The 21636-nt window shown below is 37.9% G+C and overlaps 1 protein-coding gene across 1 annotated transcript in view; it reads left to right on the top strand.

The window, feature by feature from the left end:
* Positions 1 to 9552: 9552 nt before the first annotated feature.
* The window catches only part of ADGB (androglobin), a 159239-nt gene continuing 147155 nt past the window's right edge, over positions 9553 to 21636 (top strand). The window contains exon 1 of the mRNA XM_059941038.1: positions 9553 to 9626. Coding sequence (XP_059797021.1) covers positions 9553 to 9626 — 74 coding nt within the window. The remainder of the gene's footprint in view (positions 9627 to 21636) is intronic.

The raw sequence follows: 21636 nt of genomic DNA, 5'->3' as shown, positions 1-21636 counted from the left end.
AGCATATGGGATCTTATTATGGGATCATACTTAAGTTAAAAAAAAATTTTTTTTAAACTTGTTTATGAAGCTGAGAATATGCACAAATGCAAACAGGGTAAAATGCCCCATCACACTTGTAGGCGTCACCCTCCAATTGAGCAACACACGCTTGAAGTCTAGGGGGACGGCAAGGTTGGATGTCAGTCCTTCTTAGCTCTCAGAGGAGAGGAAAGGGGCGGCAGAATCAGAGGTGTTTTGATGCTTTCCCACTTTTTCCAGTGCACTGATCACTTCTTGCTGTTTTAGTTCTGCAAACAACCCAGAAAGTGTAGACCTTACACTACCTTCTAGTTGTTTAGAGTTCTCCAGTGCAGCACCCTACTCAAGACCTTCCCCACCAAAGTGTTCATTAATCCTGCAAGTGCTGGGGTCTATGTTAGCACAGAAGAGGATCTGGAACTTCATCTAGTTCAGCCCTACAATTTTCTAAGTGAGGAAACTGGCACTCAGGGAGGTGAAATGACTTATCCGAAAGCACTCAGAGGTGGCCCCAGAGTCCAAGCCTCCAGTTCCCCATTCCTGTTCATCTGTACTGCACTGTATTTTATCAGCCTGTTATTCACATTGATTAAATATAGGAAAGTACCTAAAAGTTCAACAGTAGGACAATGGTTACATATATTCATATGATGCCTTACTACACAGCTATTAAAAATCATCATGTAGAAAATCATTAAATGACATGGGAAGTACTGGCAGCATAGCTAAGTGAAAGAAAGTTAAATAATATAAACTCAATTATATAAAATAGTTGTGTAAATGATGACACATCAAAAACACATCAAGAAATTATCAGTGGTTACTTCTGGAAGATGGGACTAGAGATTTTTTAAACTTGTTTTTACACTTTCATAATTCCAAAATCAAAACATTTAAACAAGAGTCCATTTTGAACTTTTCCCCTGCATTTCACTTCCAATGAACTTTAAGGTCTACATTTTTAAGCACTGGAATATATTTATATGTGCTAACTTTTTTTTGTATAAATAGCATGTGTAAGATATATATGAGGTATAAATGTGTGGAAAATTCAGCAAGCTTCATAGATGTATAGAATTACTAGCAATTAAGTCAAAAGAGAGAATGGCTTGTAACTATCTTAACCAGGTTTATAAGGTAAAGGTTTTGCGGGGAGAATAATATACCTTATTATAATCATGAAGCCTAACTATTTTCTTTTTAATTCTCATGTTTAAAAATTATACTTCATTATTATACAAAATTATTTTCTTACCCTCCAAAAAGTTTTTAAAATTATTTGAAGCCCTTATAAATCACCATAACACAAAATTCTGTTAGCCTCTTCTTCGCAGCTGCAGCTTTTGCCAAGTTATTTTAGAACTTTCATATAGACAAATAGTGCTGCTTCATAGGAGAAGGACCATACTTAGTTTTGTTTTGCTTTGTTTTTGTTTTTCAAAACATATGCATCTCAACCAATCTTGACAACAATCAGTTTATAATCATTGTTCAGATAAGTAAAATGACTTCAGAGTCTAAATAGCTTGCCAAACATCATACCTCTAGCATGTGATGGAGCTAGGTTGGAGCCCAAGTCTACATGTCTATGAACTCATGTAATGCTGTTTATACAGAATATTTTATTTTATTTTTATTAAAGTATAGTTGATTTACAATATTACATTAGTTTCAGGTGTACAGCATAGTGATTCACTATTTTTGCAGATTATACTCCATTATAAATTATTGCAAGGTAATAGCGATAATTCCCTGTGCTATACCATGTATCCTTGTTGCTTATCTATTTCACACATAGTAGTTTGTATCTGTTAATCTCATACCTCTAATTTTCCAAAATTTGGAAAAATTTCAATCATTATTTTTGCATCTATTTTCTTCTGGATCTTCTTCTCCTAACCCCCACGCCTGTCCTCCTTGCCCATTTATTCAGGGACTCCAGCTGCATGTGTATTAGTCTATTTAAAGTTGTTTCACAGCTCCCTGATGTCCTATTCTTTTTTGTTTTTTTCCTCTGTGTTTCACGTTGGATTGTTTCTGTTGCTGTGTCTTCAAATTAACCAATCTGTTCTTCTGCAATGGCTAATCTGTCATTCATCCCATCCAGTGTATCTTTTCGACATAGACATCATATGTGTAGTTTTAGGTGTTCTTAAGAGGAACTTAACATATTTAATCTTTCTTCTAGCTTCTTGAACATATGGCATGCCGTGATAACAGCTATTTTAACGTTCTGTCTGCTAATTCTATCATCCATGTTTTATTCTGAGTCATTTTCAATTGGTTGATTTTTTTTCTCCTTTTAATGGGACATATTTTCCTGCTTCTTTTTGTTTATGCTTGGTAAGTTTTATTGGATACCAGTCTTTTTGAATTTTACCTGTTGGGTACTAGTTATTTTTGTACTCCTAGAAATATTCTTAAATTTGTTCAGGGAAGCTGTTAACCTACTTAGAAACAGTTTGATCATTTCAGGTCCTGCTTTTAAATTTTGTTAGATGGGAACAGGAGGAGTTTTGTTTAGGGTGAAATTTTCACCACTACGGAGGGGGCAAAACTCCATATTCTGTCTCCTGTGAATTCTGAGGTTTTTCCAGTCATGCTGGTGGGAACAGGCCCCATGTGAGCTTATGCCCCTTCTAACCCTTTCACATGGTTCTTTCCATGGCCTCAGGGCATTACCACCTGTGCTTGTGAAGATCAGCGCTCTGACAGACACTGAGGGCCTACCCTCTGAGTATCTCCTCTCTGTGCTGCTCTCTCCTCCACATACTCTGCTCTGAGAACTTCAGCTTCCTAGCCCCGCTGGATTCCAGTTCCATTTCCCTAAACCGGGGACACCATCAGGCTCTGCCTGGGCTCCCTTGCCCTGTGTCAAGCCCTCACAGAAAGCTGGGACAATTATAAAGTCCATCAGTTTTTTTTGTTTGTTTAATTGAAGTATAGTTGATTTACAATATTATATAAATTACAGGTATGCAATATAATGGTTCACAATTTTTAAAGTTTATACTCCATTTATAGCTATTATAAAATATTGGCTATATTTCCTGTGTTGCACAATATATCCATGTAGCTTATTTTATGCATAGTAGTTTGTACCTGTTAATCCTCTACCTGTATATTGCCCCTCCCCCTTCCCTCTCCCCACTGGTAACCACTAATTTGTTCTCTATATCTGTGAGTCTGTTTCTTTTTAGTTATATTCACTAATTTGTTGTATTTTTTAGATTCCACATATGAGTGATATCAGAGTATCTTTCTTTCTCTGACTGACTTATCTTATGTAGCATAATACACTCCAAGTCCATTCATGTTGCTGCAAATGGCAAAATTTCATGCTTTTTATGGCTGAATAGTATTCCAGTGTGTGTGTGTATATACACACACACACACACACTACATATTCTTTATCCATTCATCTGTCGATGGACACTTAGGTTGTTTCCATATTTTGGCAGTTGTAAATAATGTTGCTATGAACATTGGAGTGCATGTATCTTTTTGAATTAGTGTTTTTGGTTTTCTCAGATATATACCCAGGAGTGGAATTGCTGGGTCATATGGTAGTTCTATTTTTAGTTTTTTGAGACCCCTCCATACTGTTTTCCACAGTGGCTGCACCAATTTACATTCCCACCAACAGTGTAGGAGGGTTCCCTTTTCTCCACATCGTCACCAACACTTGTTATTTCTGTTCTTTTTGATCGTAGCCATTCTGACAGGTGTGAGGTGATATCTCATTGTGATTTTGATTTGCATTTCCCTGATGACTAGCAATGTTGAGCATCTTTTCAGGTGCCTGCTGGCCATCTGCATGTCCGCTTTGGAAAATGTCTATTTTATTTTATTTTATTTTATTTTATTATTTTATTTATCTTGCCACATCACATGGCTTGAAGGATCTTAGTTCCCTGACCAGGAATCGAAACTGCACCTTCAGCAGTGAAAGCGTGGAATCCTAACCACTGGACCACCAGGGAATTCCCTATTCATATTTAATTGGGTTGTTTGTTTTTTGATATTGAGTTTTGTGAGCTGTTTATATATTTTGGATATTAACCCCTTATTGATCATATCATTTCCAAGTATTTTCTGCCATTCAGTAGGTTGTCTTTTCACGTTGTTGATGGTTTCCTTTGCTGTGCAAAAGCTTTTAAGTTTAATTAGGTCCCATTTGTTTATTTTTGCTTTTATTTCCTTTGCTGTAGAATAAACATCCAAAAAAATATTTCTATGATTTATGTCAAAGAGTGTTCTGCCTATGTTTTCCTCTAGGGATTTTATGGTTTCCAGTCTTACATTTAGGTCTTTAATCCATTTTGAGTTTATTTTTGTATATGGTGTTAGAGAATGTCCTAATTTCATTCTTTTACATGTAGCTGTCCAGTTTTCCCAGCACCATTTATTGAAGAGACTGTCTTTTCTCCATTGTATATTTTTGCCTCCTTTGTCCGTAAGTGCGTGGGTTTATTTCTGAAAAGCTCACCTTTGTTTGTTTTTCATCTCTGGGATCACTGATTTCATTGCCTGAAGGCCAATGTCTTCATATATTTTATTCATTTTATTAGCCATTGCGCGTGAGAAGGTAAATTCATTCCCTGTTACTTCATTTTGTTTGGAAGCTGAAGGCTTACCAAGTCTCATTTTAGAGTCTGCTTCCTGCAGTCAAACCTGCTATTAACTGTTCTAGGCTAGTTCCCAGGAAACAGGCTCTCACACTCTGAGATTTGTGTACACGATGTTTGTTAGTGAGTGTTCTCAGTAGTATCTCTAAGAGGGTAAGGCAAGAGGGACTGGGCAGCAGAAGTTACACTGCAATGCTGTTGGGAAAGAGGTCTCTGCCAATAAATGAGGGAGCTCGAAAGACAAAAGGATCTTTCAGAGTTGTCCCAATTATATCCCTTTTCTTACACATACACCACTGAGGTGCAGGAAGCTCTCAGGGAGAAGGCATAACCTTGCGTTGAGTGAGGAGCTTTCTCTGGTAGGGAAGTGAGTACCTCTGTCCAGGCTGAGTACCACCACATCCAGTGCCTAGGTGACTGCAACCTTACACAAATGCACGTCAGTTTGCATCCTGATGAAGTGTTTTATTACAATCAGGAAAACTTGTTTCTTATTTAAACAGCTTATCAAAATGGAAAGTATTTTTCAGCTAGTATCAGGAAAATATCTTTTCCTTATTATCCCACTTTTTATGAATCTCTCTTCAGAATTTCCTTTCAAAGACAATTAAGACTGTAAGTTAAGCTCTGCCCAGCATAATGAGGCTTTCTCTGGCAGGGACAGGGAGGTTTCGTATCTGCCGGATCCAAATCCTCGATAACTAGAGGGCCCTGAAGAGGCTGAACATTAAGGGACAAAACTGAAACTAAGTTGCAGTTTATAATAAATTTTTCTAGGACCGATAGTAAACATTTTTCTGTACTCCTTCTGTTTGAAGGAGGCAATGTACCGTAGAATTTGAGAGCATACACAGGTAGAAAGTTTCAGCGATGCAAGATGAATAAGCTCTCGAGATCTGCTGTACAACATTGTGCTTACAATTACCAACACTATATTGTGCTCTTAAAAATGTATTAGAAGGGTAGGTCTTGTATTAAGTGTTCTTACCACAATAAATAAAATAAAAATCATAAAATAAAAATCAAATAAAATAAGTGTGCACTCTGAAGCCAGGTGGCTGACGTTTACATTCTGGCTCTACCCTCTCTGTGCTTTGGACTTTGGGCAAGGTGCTATGCTTTTTAAAGCTCATGTTCCTTCTCTACAAAATGGGCTAATTATAACCCCTTACAGGGTTGCCACCACTGAGGCAGTCAGAAGCAGAATAATGTGGTTATAAAGAGTGTGGATCTGGCACCAGACCACATGGGCCTGAATGCTGCCTGATACCTACTAATTTAATTTAACCTCTGTTTTCTTATTTACAAAAGAGCGATTGTAATAATAGCACATCCCTAGGGTGTTTATGGGGATTAAGTGAGTTATTACAGAAAAAGCGTTTAGTAGTGCCAAGCAGATAGCAAGTGCTCAATAAATGTGAGTTCTGATGATGAGATGTTGAGGAGGTTTGCAAAGTTTGATGTGAATTTGGTGAAGAAGAGTAGAACCGGTCCTGCTTTAAGTGCCCTTACAGTTTAGTAAATGAGAAGGGCCGGGGCCTAAGTAACGATAAGAATAAGGTGGAACATTATCAGAATTTAAAAAAATGAACAAATAAAGCTCTGTGGAAAATAAAGGAGAAGGATATTAATTTCTAAGGAAAAGTGGCAATTGAAAGACGGAACTTGTAAAGACAGTTAACCTGAGCCATAAGCAGAACAGGCAGAATTTACACTTCCTCATTTATTTGGTTAGAAGTAGGCAACTTCATAACTGACCTCATGGCAAAGAGGTGGCTGAGCAGCACCATCGTGTAATTTCCCGAGGCTGTGGAACCAAGTGTCTAAAGCTGCCCAGAGCTATGGCTTCAAGAATCCGAAACACTGCCCCTCTCCCTGCCCTACCTCCTACTCAGCTCCAGTCATCTAGGGCTCCCAAGGGTGGGTAGAGAAGTGGTTACCAAAACTCACTTCCCCGTGCAGTCCAAAGAGAGAGCCCCTGGTTATTGATTCTGCTGGCATGAGGAAGTAAGTATTTCTAACCACTTCCCTATGGAGCAGGGGTTACTGTTGTCTGAAGTCATAACTCTTCCTCCAAACGTTAAGTACAGACTAAAGAAAGGCTCCGCTCTGTGTAGCTCTAATGAAACACAAGCCCTGTTTCTCAGCCTTTGAGAGTGGTTGAACAGCAAGAGATCTTGGACATCCCTAAGCTGAGTGGCAGGGCAATCACCTGAATTTGCTGTGCTCAGGAGCATGTCCGAAAGATTACAGCCTGGATGGTTAGTCTGGAGGATTGCAGAGGCAAAGGCCACGGAGGAAGGCTGCTCTTGCTGTGCCACTGGCCCTGTGTCACACAAGTCCCTTTACCCCTCTGCACTTCAGTTTTTTTACCTGTGAAATAAGGAAAGTATTAGCTATTGTTATTTGAGTGCTGATAATGTTCCAAACACAACATTTCAGGTAGGTAGTAGTATTCTTTCCTTTTCGCAAATGAAGAAAATGGAATCCAGAGAGTTTAAATGACTTACCCAGGGTAACTCAATAAGAGTCAGTATTTAAATTCAGGTCTGTCTCTAAAGCCTGTGCTCTAAGGAGCTAGCAGCCGTCCCTACTAAGCCTGGCATGTCATAGGAACTCAATAAATCACAGCTATTATTAACGTTTCAAAATGACATTGACCATAATTACCACCTGCACATAAGAATATGGATTTAAAAAAGGATAGATATAGGGCCTATTTTCCTTTTTGCACTGGCACATACAAATGCCATCTTATGGTTTATAGAGGAACATATTTGCTTCTTAGAATCATGACCTGACCAGAGTTTGGCTTCAGAAAAAAAAAGAGAAATTCCATTTCTGCATGCTGCATGCATAATGTAATAATGGAGAAAAACACTGGATGAGGAATTAATAAGCACTTCATACTTTAAAAACAAATTTTTATTATCTCATTATATCCTGATACCAACTCCCTTATTTTATTTTTATCTTAATTTAACAGATAAGAAAACAGTCTCTGAGTCGAGTAGTAATATGTCTGGTTGAAACCTGTGCTCCTGTTTTTAATGCCTTTTGTCCAAATTCTACCCCTAAGTAGCCAAGCAACTTTTGGCAAGGCATTTCTCTTCTCTTTGTCTGGGGTTGTTCGTCTGTAAAATACGTGTGGGCTGTAGATCACCTGATTTCTAAGACATTTCTTCTCTAATGGCCTTGGCACCTTGCAACCATTAACTATGGCTTCGGGGATGGCCCTTGTTCAAGAGGAAACTCACCCGTCCATGGGTTGGTTGCTTAAAATTGTGCTATTTTCACCCAGTAGTCTTTGTATATGCTTATGGCATTGCATTGATGACTCTGATTAGATTTAGTATTAAATAATATTTTCTTGAAGTTTGATCCTTTACTTTCATTCAGTAGAGCTCTCTGGAAATCTCAATGCTGGGATAAATGAGGCAGAGTTCTCAAGGTGTCTTCACTTTCTTCACACATACAGCTATTTGTAGGGCATTTTTTCAGTCATAACATTAACACTGCTGACTTAGAAGTTATTTATCTTGCATATAGAATACAGAGAAGTTGCTCTCTGATTGTCACCTATGTCACACCCAATAATAAGATTGGGACAGTCTGACAAAGCAAAAGCTACGCTGAGCAGAGTGGTCTAGGCGTTCATTCCTCAGAGCAGTTGAAAGATTTGCTTTGCAGGAAGCTGCTTCTCCCTTGTAGAGTTGGGCCACTGAACAGTTCCAAGAACAGAGGGAATGTCTTTATTTAAAGATGGTCAATTATCTCTAGGCTAATGGAAGAGACCACCTAGTGACAGGGGTTCTAAACCTCAGGCCTGTGCACGGTTAAATCTCTCTGAAGTGAGGTTGTATTGGGCCGGAGCAATATTTGGTTTTATTTTAATGCACTTAAAAATTTTCCCAGTCTAAGCGTTTCTCAGCTTCATTCATTCATGTTATCTGCCTGCTCCTCAAAGGCATTTTGAAATACAGGCCCCTACTTTCCGTGCTTTCATTATGTTCTAAACATTTTACATACATCTTATTTATCCTCAAGATAGAATTGTGTTAGCTATTAGCATCTCCTGCTTACAAATGAGTAAACTGAGGCTCAAAAGGAAGAACTTGCCCAAGGCAAGATCACTTATAGATACCACCAGGATTGGCTGACCATTAAGCTAGAGGCTTAATGGGTCTTGGTTTGCTTGGATTCGTGTCATCTGGCTCCAGTGCCTTCTCAAGTGAGCTTATCAAGGGCCGCTCCATTCCGTGACCTGGACTTATCCTTTCATGTGAACAACCCAAACACACAACTTATTTAAATACAGACATCATCATTAGCGAAACTTAAGCGACTGAGGGTGTCATGATCTTGCCTTCGGTACAGGGATCCCCCTGCACCCACCGTATTCACTACTGAACCCACGATTTTCAAGCCATTGGCAAATTACTGTGTCTGTAATGTCTCTTAAATTATTGCTAAAGGAACTTGTTCAGCGGAGAGAAGACTTGGGGAAAGGGGACTTGCATAGTACACGTCTTCAAATCCAAAAGAGAGTCGATATATGTCTATGGTTCCGAAGGGCAAAGCCTGGCAGAGTCAACCTGATAGAAAAACTCCGGTTTATCAGAGCTGCCCATAAATCCTACGGACGAATCCATGCCCGGGGAGCCTTCCTCCCCAGACACTCAACCCCTAGGTTACCACCCGCCTGTGGAGCGCCGGAGCTCGCATCCCCACTGCGACCTAAAGCCGCCTCCGCTAGAGCCGCCCCTGCTAAAGCCCTGCCAGCATCTGCCCCGCGGCTGCAGGAAGCACACGGGTCGTCTCCTGGCAACGGCAGACGCGGAGCCAGGGTCGCAGAGCCGGCTCCTAGCTCAGAGCTCAGCCGCTGCCTGGGTCCGCCTCTGCCATGACCACCAAACAAACCAGAAAGAAAGAGGTGCATCGTATCAACTCGGCGCACGGATCGGATAAATCTAAAGAGTAAGGGACCTCTGCCTGCCCATTCCCACCCCTGGCCTGACCCCTTGGCCTTTCCACTCGTCCTGGCGCTGCTTCACTGTAGCAAACTATGCCAGGGCACGAGTTTAGATGGCCTCTTGGCAGCTTCTTTCCCTTCTGTGGGAACCCAGACTCGGGAGATTCTTGCCCTCATTCTTCCTCCATGCCTGCCTCGATCCACCTCCTCCCAGGTTTCCCTATTTCAGCTGCTCGGCGGCTGCACTCTGGCTCCCGTCCATGAACCTCCCGCCCCTTCCTGCCCCTCCTCTCCTTCAGAGTCCACCCAGGCACTTAGAAAGGCTGCTGCTTCCTTGCCAAAGAGGCGAGGCTCAAAGTTAGGGCCACGTCTGCATGGCCCCAGTATTAGCAGAAAGAGACAGAGACAGAGAGAGCTTTCACCTCAGTGATGATTCCCTAGTTTGTATCTGCCCCAGTGCAACAGCTGAAGACTTTTAGTCAGGTTATATCAGACATAAAATGGTTTTTAAAAGGTAAAACTATATAAATATGTAATTCACGTTACTAATGTTTACTCCAAGAAACTGTACAGACTTTAGCTCATGGAATCTACATGATGCCTCTCTGACCTGGGGTGGTGTTTGTCGTGTCTCTGTATGTACCTCCTTATTACTTTTTGTCCTCTGGTGTTTTTTTTTCCCCCTCTAAAAATACCTAGTTATTAATATCACAGATTTGGGGCTATTATTTGAACTTACAAATTTCTAAAATGTATTCCAGCTATAAGAGAGTGCCAGCTGCTAAACCTAACTCAGTGGGGTCATTCATGTTTTCCCACTATGCCTGTGAGGGGTGGACAGTAAATTCTTTTTAGTTGGGTTCTTCGATTTCGGTCGCCTAATTCTTCATCTCCTTCTTTACCTAAAGAATCCCACATTGAACTTCTGTTCATTGATGCCTAGTACTTAAACTCTTTCCCTCCCTGAACTCCTCTCCCGCACTTATTCCCATGTCTGTGATTCTCTATTCCTAGTTCTGTTTTCTCTCGTAAGCAAGCTTCCAGCTTCCTGGCAGATAATCCATTCATTTTTATTAGTAACTTAAATTTCAGATACTATATTACATACGTAAGTGATTTTTAACAGAATTGCTCTCCTGCTACATACCAGTGTAGGGCAGGTCATTTCAATATTTTCTAGTTGCTTCCATTCTTAAAGGTCCAAGTTCTACAAGACCCTACAGGATCAAGGTCTTTCCCCTTTTCCCCTATTCCTTTTCTGACTTTACCTTCCCCCTGTTCACATACTGTCCTCCTTTTCACATCCTGGAGCACCCCAGGCTTGTTCCTACCTCAGGGCCTTTGCTTTGCTATTTCCTCTGCTAGAAAGTCATTTCCATATGGTTTTCTCCCTCACCTCCTTTAGGTATTTAGCTCAATGCCATTTTCTCATGTCAGCTTCTTTGGCCAACTGGTTTAAAATTGCTATCCCCACTTTCCTGCCAAAACCAAAAACTCCCCGTTTTTCTTTTGCTGCTTTATTTTTTGTCATTAATTGCTTTGCTCATTAACATACTATATATTTTGCTTTAAAAATTATGTTTATGCATATGTCATCTTAATAAAATGTAAGTTCCATGAAGGCAAGGATTTTTCCTCTTCTATTTTATACACTATTGGGTCCTTAGTCATATTTGGGTCATATGTAGTAGGCACTCAAAAATGTTTATTTAATGAATAAGTGAATGACAGTGATTAAATAAAAGACTATAACAGGGTTGCAATACACCAAAAAAAGAAAAGCAAACTTAGTAATGGTTATAATTAATGTACATCGAAGGCTCACAACTCTTAAGGAGCTTTGATTTTAAAGAGTTTATATCCTGAAAGAGATGAGATTGTTAACGCCCATTTAAAAAAAAAAAAAAAAACAAACTGATCAAACCAGATACCATAAAACACAGTACCTGACCTGGTTTTGTGGTGATTTTATCACATGATAGAGATAAGATCCCTGCTGATAAGATGTTAACTCTTTCCTTACTGGGACGTCCCATTCCTTTTTGAGATGATGTTATTTCTAACAGGTTTTCTTCCCCAGAAAATGTCTGAATTGAATTATATCAATAAAAGTACATGTATATATTTATGAAAATAAAAGAGTAAGGGCAAATAGTTATACAATATCTAGGCTTTGCTAGAAACTAGCTATTGAGTATTAAACATCAAATCATTAGGTTCTGCTGTAGCATTATATAATAGAATGTGAAGTCCACTGTAAATCATGTTTATCCTCTAAGTTTTACTGAAGAACTAATTATAGATATCAGGCTAAGTCATAGATATAGGTGTCACCTAGCATGGGGCCCAGGGATCAAAGTCTAGCAAGGCTCCAGTGTAATTGTCATTTGAAATATACTGGAGACATTTAGAGTAAGTTTTTATATGTCATTATTTTACCACACCTTGTGGTTATACATATAATAAATGCAACTAACTCTACATGGTCCTGATTACGGAAATGAGAGAAAAAGTATTCAGAGCCTTGAAAATGGCTGTCCCATAAAACCTTATTGTCCTACAGCTGCCATCTGTAGCATATCTCTTGTATTCCCTAAACTTATGTGTCAAATTGGGGACAGGACCAGGTCTGGCTTTTGCCTAGTCTGGTGGCTGGCACATAATAGCCACTCACCATTTGTTTATTAAATGAGTTCATAGTTTAGTTACCTAGCTTGGTTTTCATTCCTTCTAAATTTGATTGGAGACTTGTTCTCCCTCCTTTTCTGATCTGATCCACTGTTGGCAAAATTCAAAAACTGAGATGTTTCAACTGAGAAAGCAGAACCATCTATGTCCAGCTGTGACCAAATTCATAAGTAAATATGACTTTGAATCACCAAGAATAAGTATGCCAGGTAACTGAGCTGACAGTTTTTACATTAGATTAAGGTATTTCTATTTTATGTATTCTGTATTTCTCTGTATCAGCAAGAATGAAATCTCTGATATAGGGTTCACCCTTGCACCACTTTTTGTGACATTAGATATGTCATTTTTTTATTCTGACATTCAGTTTTTTCTTCTTTAAATGAAGGACCATCTACTTAAAATTGTTCCCATTCCAGCATTCCCTGTCCTCCCTTCTCTACTTTATTTTTTCCTCCAGCTCCAAACTATCATGATTCTTTCAGATGCTTTTTAACTCTACTGAATCCATAAGTGAGAGAATTTTGTTACAGTAAAGTGTTCAAAACTTTGATTTAACTTATTGTTCTAATTGGGGGTGTCATCTTTTTAAAATTTCATCTTTGAGAACCATATTTTTTATTGTCATAACAACTGTCACAAATTATGTCTTTCATTATTAGTACCTAATGATAATTGGAAATTACAAACCAATTTAAATTAATCAATTTGAAAACTAGTGTGTACTGCAAAGATACCATGGAAGGATTTGTAGTGACACAAGACAAAAATTTGATCTTCTTAGAAGTACTGAATATAAGTTTTGGTGTAGATGATAGACAACTTAAAAGAGGGAAGAGAAGGCATGCAATTTAACTCTTAAGGGTTATTAGAAGTGTTAATGCTTACACTTCAAATGCTAAAATATTTGAAACTTGAATGGGAAGTTTGAGATAGGAATACAATTTGGTGTTTATAGTCACAGTTTTGTTCCACTTCCAATAGCACATTAAAATCAAGATCAAACAGATAATTTGTTGAACTAACAAGAATTACGCAACCTTCTAGATTCTTATAGATGATGAAACATCATTAGACCTCTTTTTTAAAAATGTATTTTATTGAAGTATAGTTGATTTACGATGTTGTGTTACTTTCTGCTGTACAGCATAGTGATTCAGTTATATATATATATATATATATATATATATATATATACACATTCTATTTCATATTCTTTTTCATTATGATTTATCACAGGATATTGAATATAGTTAGACCTCTTTTCAAAACAGAATGAAATATATTTCATAAAGCTCAAGTTAATCTATACTTACTGAAGTGTGCATTTAAATTTCATAGAATTCTCAAGAAAGATCAACATATTTGTCTATACAAAACTTTGAAAACAAGACTATTACAAGAGTGGAATTATGATTAATACTATGAAAGCAACATAAAATAGAAGAATACATATCTTACTGAGGATTAAATTAAGTGAATTCTTGGTTATACCAAGTCAAAGAGAGAGCTGCTTCAATGAAACCATGCAACAGTGGTTGATAGATTATAGATAATCTATTCCTCTACCACCAGAAATCAAAAAGGAAAAAAATGTGTGTGTACACGAGAGAGAGAGAGAGAGAGGAAGAAAGAGAGAGAGAGAGAGAGAAGGGAGATGCCTTTTGTAGCTCTAGGTATAGTCCTTATAGCTCCACAGAAAAAGGCAGAGAGGGAAGAGGAGAAGCAGGGCAGGAAACAACCCAGGGTTCACACTGAGTTTTGTGATTTACCTAGGTCACCTCTGAGAACCTCAACAACTAAGGTCGTAAGTACTCACAATTTAAAAGGTGATCTCTGGTGACCAAAACTTCCCTAGAGGAAAGCCAATTCTTTATGTTCACTTCCCAATGATTAATTGAGCGCTTCTCATGCCCAAGTCATTGGTTGGCTTGGGAGAATAACGAATTGCAAAACAGGGTACAAGTCCAGGGATTTGTAATCTAGGGGAGAAAAACTAAGATTCAAATAGAAATAACTAGGAAATACACAGTAATGTAGAATTTGTCAGGGAGAACTTGTTGGAAATAATGGAAAGAACCACGTATTGGCATAGGGTTAGATTAGAGAAATCATGACATTTCTAAAATGATGGTTATGTGAGTTAGAGGAGAAGAGGGTCACTTCCAACTGGAGCTGGTCTTTCATCATCTCCCTCTAACAGCCACTCTCCAACTTCGAAAGGCACAGGCTAGTGAGATGGCTAGGGCAGGTGATGGAGATGTCTGAGGCACAGAAAGTCATCCAGGTTGGCTGGAGCAGAGGGATTTCATATGAATGTTCCGGCACATAAAGCATCAGAGGCAAGTATGCAGCACGTGAGAAGGACAGATTAAGGAATTTGAACTCTATGTGATGGGGAAACATAGACTGTTTTAAATGTCAAAATGATGATTTATGAGGTACAATTTAACAGTTGTCTGAATGGAATTCATGCTGAATTAAGAATCAGGGTAGCAAGAAACGGGTGATGATAATGGGAGATAATGGGGGAATGCTTGCTTCTGGGAACTCTCCATGAGAGTGAGGAACTTTTTTAAAGAAGGGTGAGTGGGTACAGAGCAGACCTGTAAGATGATTGTGTCAAAGACCACAAAGCCAAGTTACTGACCTTCAGTGGCAGCAGTGATGATGTCCAGGTGATGATGCCACCATGTCTGAAAAGAGAAGGAAAAAAAGTGTAAATGAAATTCAATGACAAATTTCTGAGGGCCTTTCCTTGCTTGTTTTTGCATTTTCTTCAGGACCTGGCACGATGTGTGTTTAATAAGTGTGTGTGTACTTTGAGTTAAAATAGAAACCTGGTGTGGCAGCTTGGCCATAAAACCCTCTGTCTCAGAACCAGAGAGAGACTATGAGACCCAGAGGGAAGAGGCCCTGTCAGTCATCCCCAGGACACCAGGCAACACTCAGCACAGATTAGGGCATCATATAAATGTCTGTTGCATATTTCTTAAATATAAAAATCTCAGCCAAAAAGCCCTGCTTAATGAGGCTAGGAATAACCTGTTAGTCTTAGTGGGGTCTGCCACTAGTTCTTCCTTTGAAATAATCTTTTTTTTTTAAATTAATTTATTTATTTAATTTATTTTTGGCTGTGTTGGGTCTTCGTTTCTGTGCGAGGGCTTTCTCTAGTTGCGGCAAGCGGGGGCCACTCTTCATCGTGGTGCGCGGGCCTCTCACTATCGTGGCCTCTCTTGTTGCGGAGCACAAGCTCCAGACACGCAGGCTCAGTAGTTGTGGCTCACGGGCCTAGTTGCTCCGCGGCATGTGGGATCTTCCCAGACCAGGGCTCGAACCCGTGTACCGTGCATTGGCAGGCAGATTCTCAACCACTGCGCCACCAGGGAAGCCCTGAAATAATCTTAATCTGAACATTTGTTTAATAATTTGTTAAAACTTGACATGGGTTAACAATTATTTCTGGCAATGAAAAAAATTTTTTTAATCAACCAATTTTTATTTTGTTTCCTTTTGGAGGAGAAATGGTTCCTCCTCAGTTTACTCTGTAGCATTATTAGAGGAGTAGAAGATGTTAGATTAAAAAGATTTAAATTTACAAACTCATGGAATTCGTACTTCAGCGTTACCTAAAAACAAAATCAAATTTATACTTTGAAACTCACAGCACTGTTGGTAGTGCTTCAAATGAGCAAAGTCATATTGCCTCAATCAAAAGTGGTTATTTAAAAATATTTTAGTTGGCTTTACTATTATTTTGACATTTCTAGGTCACAGATTATTGAAATTAAGGGATTAAATAATCTATAAGCTTATTAGGCTACTTAATGTGAGATAAAAATGACTAAAATCTGTATCCAAGATGTTAAAAATATACCTTTGATATGATTTGTATAATTTTATATAATTTGTATAATATGAAGCATTGGATAGAAATATTACTAATCTTTCTCACTTTGACCCTTGACAAAGAAGACATGCATACATTGTCAGAAGAAGTATTCAACTAGGTGCTTTGAAATTTTATTACATTCTTTCCTAGGGTAGGTTCAGGCTAATTAATTCCAGGGTCTAGGGCTATAGGCATGCTGATCTGTATGGCTGAATTAACATATGGTACATTTTAAAAGTAAACTTTATATATAAAGTATATATATCTATATATATACACACACACACACACACACATATGTATAAAGTATATATATAAATATATATATAAAGTATATATATATATACACACATATGTATAAAATATATATATAAATATATATATAAAGTATATATATATAAAATATATATATAAATATATATAAAGTATATATATATAAAATATATATATATTTATATTTTTGCTGGTGCCAAATGAATAACATAGTCTAAAGATTTTGTGATTATTTTTATTCCATCCTCTGACGTGATGGGTATCAGAATTACATATATTACTTCAGTTGAAATCCTCAAAAGGTCAATGTGCCCTTTCTGCTCCCATTTCTTCACCTCTCAATCTTCATTCAGGGAAGAAATATGTCTAGTTTAGTTATAAATTAATAAAAAAGGCTATTACAGGTCATCAAACCTTGTGGATACACAGGCAAAAGGAGAGGAAGCAGGAGGAACTGTGGCCTGTTTTGCCTGCTTTCATCCCAGGTATGAGCCAGAAACACCGTGAGAGTTTAACCAGGTGAGGTCATGGTCAAAGGTGAAGCCTGTGCTGTACAATCTGCTAACAGAGCTCTTTCCACATACTATTGTAAATTAATTAGAAATTAGAGACAAAGCCACATGTTTGCTCTACCTTGGATCAAAGTCTAGGAGGGATCTGTGATCAGTTTGCTCCATAAACAAAGAATAAAGTTAGGAAGAAAATAGTTGGAGCTGTGTAAAAAGGAGAAAAAAAAAAAGTTTAATAGGAGCTTGTGCATGTACTCACCCAGGGTGCTGAGGACCTGTTGTTTCTTTCATGGATTTTGGTTAAAGTCATTAAGGACATTATGTCATGTATTTGCATATCATGTTTTGTCCTTGCTCTTTAAAATATCAGCTTTGCTGCTGGACAGTGTTAGATTCCAGTAAAAGGCAGAAGCTTCAGATACTAGGGGCCTGTGTTCATCGGGATCAGAACAGCAGAAGAAGCCCCCTCCTATTCTGCTCTCTCCCTTTGTTCCTCCATCTCTCAAGAGGGCTCAGGGGAACATGTGTCACTCCAGCTAAATCTATCCTCTCTTATCCTTTCCTGGAGTTTTCCTTTCCTTCTGACCTGCCCCTGCTTTGTTTTCTTTCTTCTACCCCCCAAATTAAGCCATTCTCTGATGGTCTTGCTTCACTCCTCTCTCCTTTATCCCTTTTGATTATCTAAAACAATGATGATTAAAGATGACTGAATTAGCACCTGTGGTCCTTACCATGTAACTGAGCTCAAGTTCAAGGGGACAAATCCACTTGGATGTACTCTCCTACTCCAAGTTAAATATGTCCAAAATGGAGGTCATCATTTTCTCTTCCAAATGTGTAGATTTCCCATGTTTATTTTAGAGAATCTTACTACCATCTTCCCTGCCACCTTGAGTTTCAAGCAGTTATCTTTGACCTTCACCCTCCTTTGTCTGTTATGTCCAGTTGGTTTCCATGTTCTTTTGATTTTCCCTTCAAATTGCTTCTCTACCCTGGCCCAGTGTTCATTTCATAATGATTTGACTTACATACGTCGTGAAGTGATTACCACAATAAGTTTAGTGAACATCTGTCATCTCATGTAGATAAGACATTAAAGAATTAGAAAAAAAATTTCTTCCTTGTGATAAGAACTCTTAGGATTTAATCTTTTAGCAACTTTCATATACTGAGTTGACCAAAAAGTTTGTTCGGGTTTTTCCGTAACATCTTATAGAAAAACCTGAATGAACTTTCTGGTCAACCCAATACAATGTACAGCAGCGTTAATCATATTTATCATGCTGTACTTTACATATCTAGTACTTATTTATCTTATAACTGGAAGTTTGTACCTTTTGGCTACCTTCATCCAGTTCCACCTCTCCACCCCCACCTATCGTAATAACAAATCTGATCTCTTTTTCTATGGGTTTGGTTTGTTTGATTTTGAAGTATAATTAACCTGCAACATGCTGTTAGTTGCTGGTACACAGAGTAGTGATTCGATATTTCTATACACTTCAAAATGATCACCATGATGAAGATGTTACATAATTATTGACTATACTCCCCACACTGTACATTTCATACCTGTGACTTGTTTATTTTGTAATTGAAAATTTGTACCTCTTAATCTCCCTCACCTATTTGTTTTCGTATTCACACAAGCACAGTATATTAAAAAAAATAGATAAATGTTGAACTTTTAAAGTTAAATGCCTAATTAAATAATTTTCATCAAATCAAGAGAATAAAGGTTGACATAACAATCTGACTTTAACTATTTTTAATTTTTGCATTTTTTAGAGGTTGCAATTTATTTCCTCACGTATTTAATATTTCTGAAGAATATGGCTCAGAATGCCCCTAATGCAAATTAAGTCAATTGTGTATTCTGATTCCTTCAGGGTATGAGCTGATGCTACTTAATAAGGCATGCTGATTACACATTGCATAAATAAACTACCTCCCACTATGAATAAAATCATGTCTTTACCCTGAGCAGCATGCTCAAGGAAAATAATAGCAAAATTCCAGACCCTCACTTTATTGAAATTTTAACATCCTCGCAGTGGAAGTAATCTAATTAAAGCATATATAAGAGTGTGTATGGCCTGTGTGTAAATAAGATTCTGCTTCTTTTAAAACTTTTTCTTAGAAGTCTCTATGATTTTGTGCCAGCTAAAATTTTCTTTGGTTTTCAGCTCTTATATTTTCTGTTGTATTATATAATTTGTTAATTGACCTAAGAATTTTTAAAAAATCATTTTGTCATCTTTGCTATGTATGTGATTAACAAGTGCTTTTAAGTTTTAAAAAGTTATTTCATTAGTGTTTTATTAATAACCAGATTATAAAATATATATTAATGCAAATATGGACTACTTTTATTACATATAAAGACAATTTTGACTTTTTCCCAAGTCCAAATTATACATGGTTTAATTTACCAGGAATAGGTATACATGAAAGACAGACAAAATACATTTTGTTGAATATGACTTGGCAGTCAAATATATCATAGAATCTAGATTTAATTTAACTATGTATTATGACTCTAGAAACAGATAATACTGCTATCACAAGGTGATGTTTGGATTTTCCTAAATTTGCCTTTTAAAATCCCCAGGTTTTCTTTTTCTTTTTAAAAAACAGGTTTATTGATGTACATTTGACATACAATAAATTGCACATATTTAAAGAATGCATTCTGATAAGTTTTGATGTACATCCACACACATGAAAGAATCAACACAATCAAGATGATGAACAGATCTACTGTTCAAAAAAGTTTCCTTGCCTTCCTTCTGTCTTTCCCTGACCCCAGTCCCCAGGCAATCACTGTTCTATTTTCTATCACTATAGATTAGTTTACATTTTCTAGAGTTTTATATAAATGGAATAATAAACTTCCTTTTGTATGGCTTCTTTCACTCATCATAATTATTTTGATATTCATCCATGTTGTTGCCAATAATTAGTGTAGAATTAGTATTACTTCTTCCTTAAATATTTAGTAGACTTTACCAGTGAAGCCATTTGGGTCTGGAGTTTTCTGTAGGAAAATATTTAATGCTAAGTTCACTTTATTAATAGGTACAGACAAGGGTATTCAATATCTCCAGTCCAATCTATCTCCTCTTTACCAAGGATTCTTAGTTTGTATTCTTCAGGGAACTGATCCATTTCATCTAAGCTATCAAATACATGGACATAGAGTTGTTTGTAATATTTCCTTATTATCTTTTTAATGTCTATGGGATCAGTAGTGATGTCTCTTTTTTCATTCTGATTGGTAGTTTGTATCTTCTCTTCCACATTCCTGATCAACCTGACTAGAGTTTGATCAATCAAAGAACTGGCTTTTTGATTTATTGATTTTTCTCTGCCATTTTTATGTTTTCTATTTCTATTAACCTGCTCTAATTTTTTATTAATTTACATTAGATTTAACTTGCTCTCTTCTTCCTAGTTACTTAAGGTGGAAACTGAGTACATTGTTCTGAGACTTTGATTCTTTTCTAATGTAGACGTTTTGTGCTATAAACTTCCCCTATCTATTGCTTTAGTGGCATCCTGTACATTTTAGTGTGTTATATTTTCATTTTTATTCAATTCAGATACTTTTATAACTTTTTTAATTTTTTCTTTAACACATTGGTTAATCATAAATATTTTACCTAGATTCCAAATATCTTCAAATTTTCCAGGTGTTTTGGTTAGAGATTTCTAGTGTAATTTCCATTGGTCAGAGAACATATTTTGTATGACTTGAATTCTTTCAAATTTATTGAGACTTCTTTGATGTCTCAGATTATGGTATGACTTGGCAAATAAAATGTATGCTCTTGAAAAGAACGTTCATCTGGAGCATGAGGGGCAGAGCCTCAGGTGCTCCAGCATCGTCACGAGTTGTGGCAGGGATAGGGGAAGATGGGGGAAATGGCTGCTTCTTCTAGGCACTAGGGAATGCAGCTGGACCTGGATCCAAAGCAGGCTCTCCATATCAACCAGGCTCGGAAGACAACATCTGGCTGGAGTTCCGAGCAGATGCAGAAGGCCAGCCACCCTGTACCTTTGGATTGAAGAATTTATTTAATACGTTTACATGTAAGCCATGTGGCTGACAGGGTCTTGGTGCTCCGGCTGGGTGTCAGGCCTTAGCCTCTGAGATGGGAGAGCCGAGTTCAGGACACTGGACCACCAGAGACCTCCCAGCCCCATGTAATAACAATTGGGGAGAACTCACCCAGAGATCTCCGTCTCAACGCTAAGACCCAGCTCCACTCAATGACCAGCAAGCTACAGTGCTGGACACCACATGCCCAAAAACTAGTAACACAGGAACACAACCCCACCCATTAGCAGAGAGGCTGCCTAAAATCATAATAAGTTCACAGATACCCCCAAACACACCACCAGACGTGGTCCTGCCCACCAGAAAGACACGATCCAGCTTCATCAACCAGAACACAGGCACCAGTGCCCTCCACCAGGAAGCCTGCACAACACACTGAACCAACCTTACCCATGGGGGGCAGACACCAAATACAATGGGAAATAGCCTGCGAAAAGGAGACCCCAAACACAGTAAGTTAAGCAAAATGAGAAAACAGAGAAATACGCAGCAGATGAAGGAGCAAGGTAAAAACCCACCAGACCAAACAAATG

The sequence above is a fragment of the Balaenoptera ricei genome, chromosome 12, assembly GCF_028023285.1.
Source record: "Balaenoptera ricei isolate mBalRic1 chromosome 12, mBalRic1.hap2, whole genome shotgun sequence".
NCBI lineage: Eukaryota > Metazoa > Chordata > Mammalia > Artiodactyla > Balaenopteridae > Balaenoptera > Balaenoptera ricei.
This window is presented reverse-complemented; position numbering and strand designations above follow the sequence as displayed.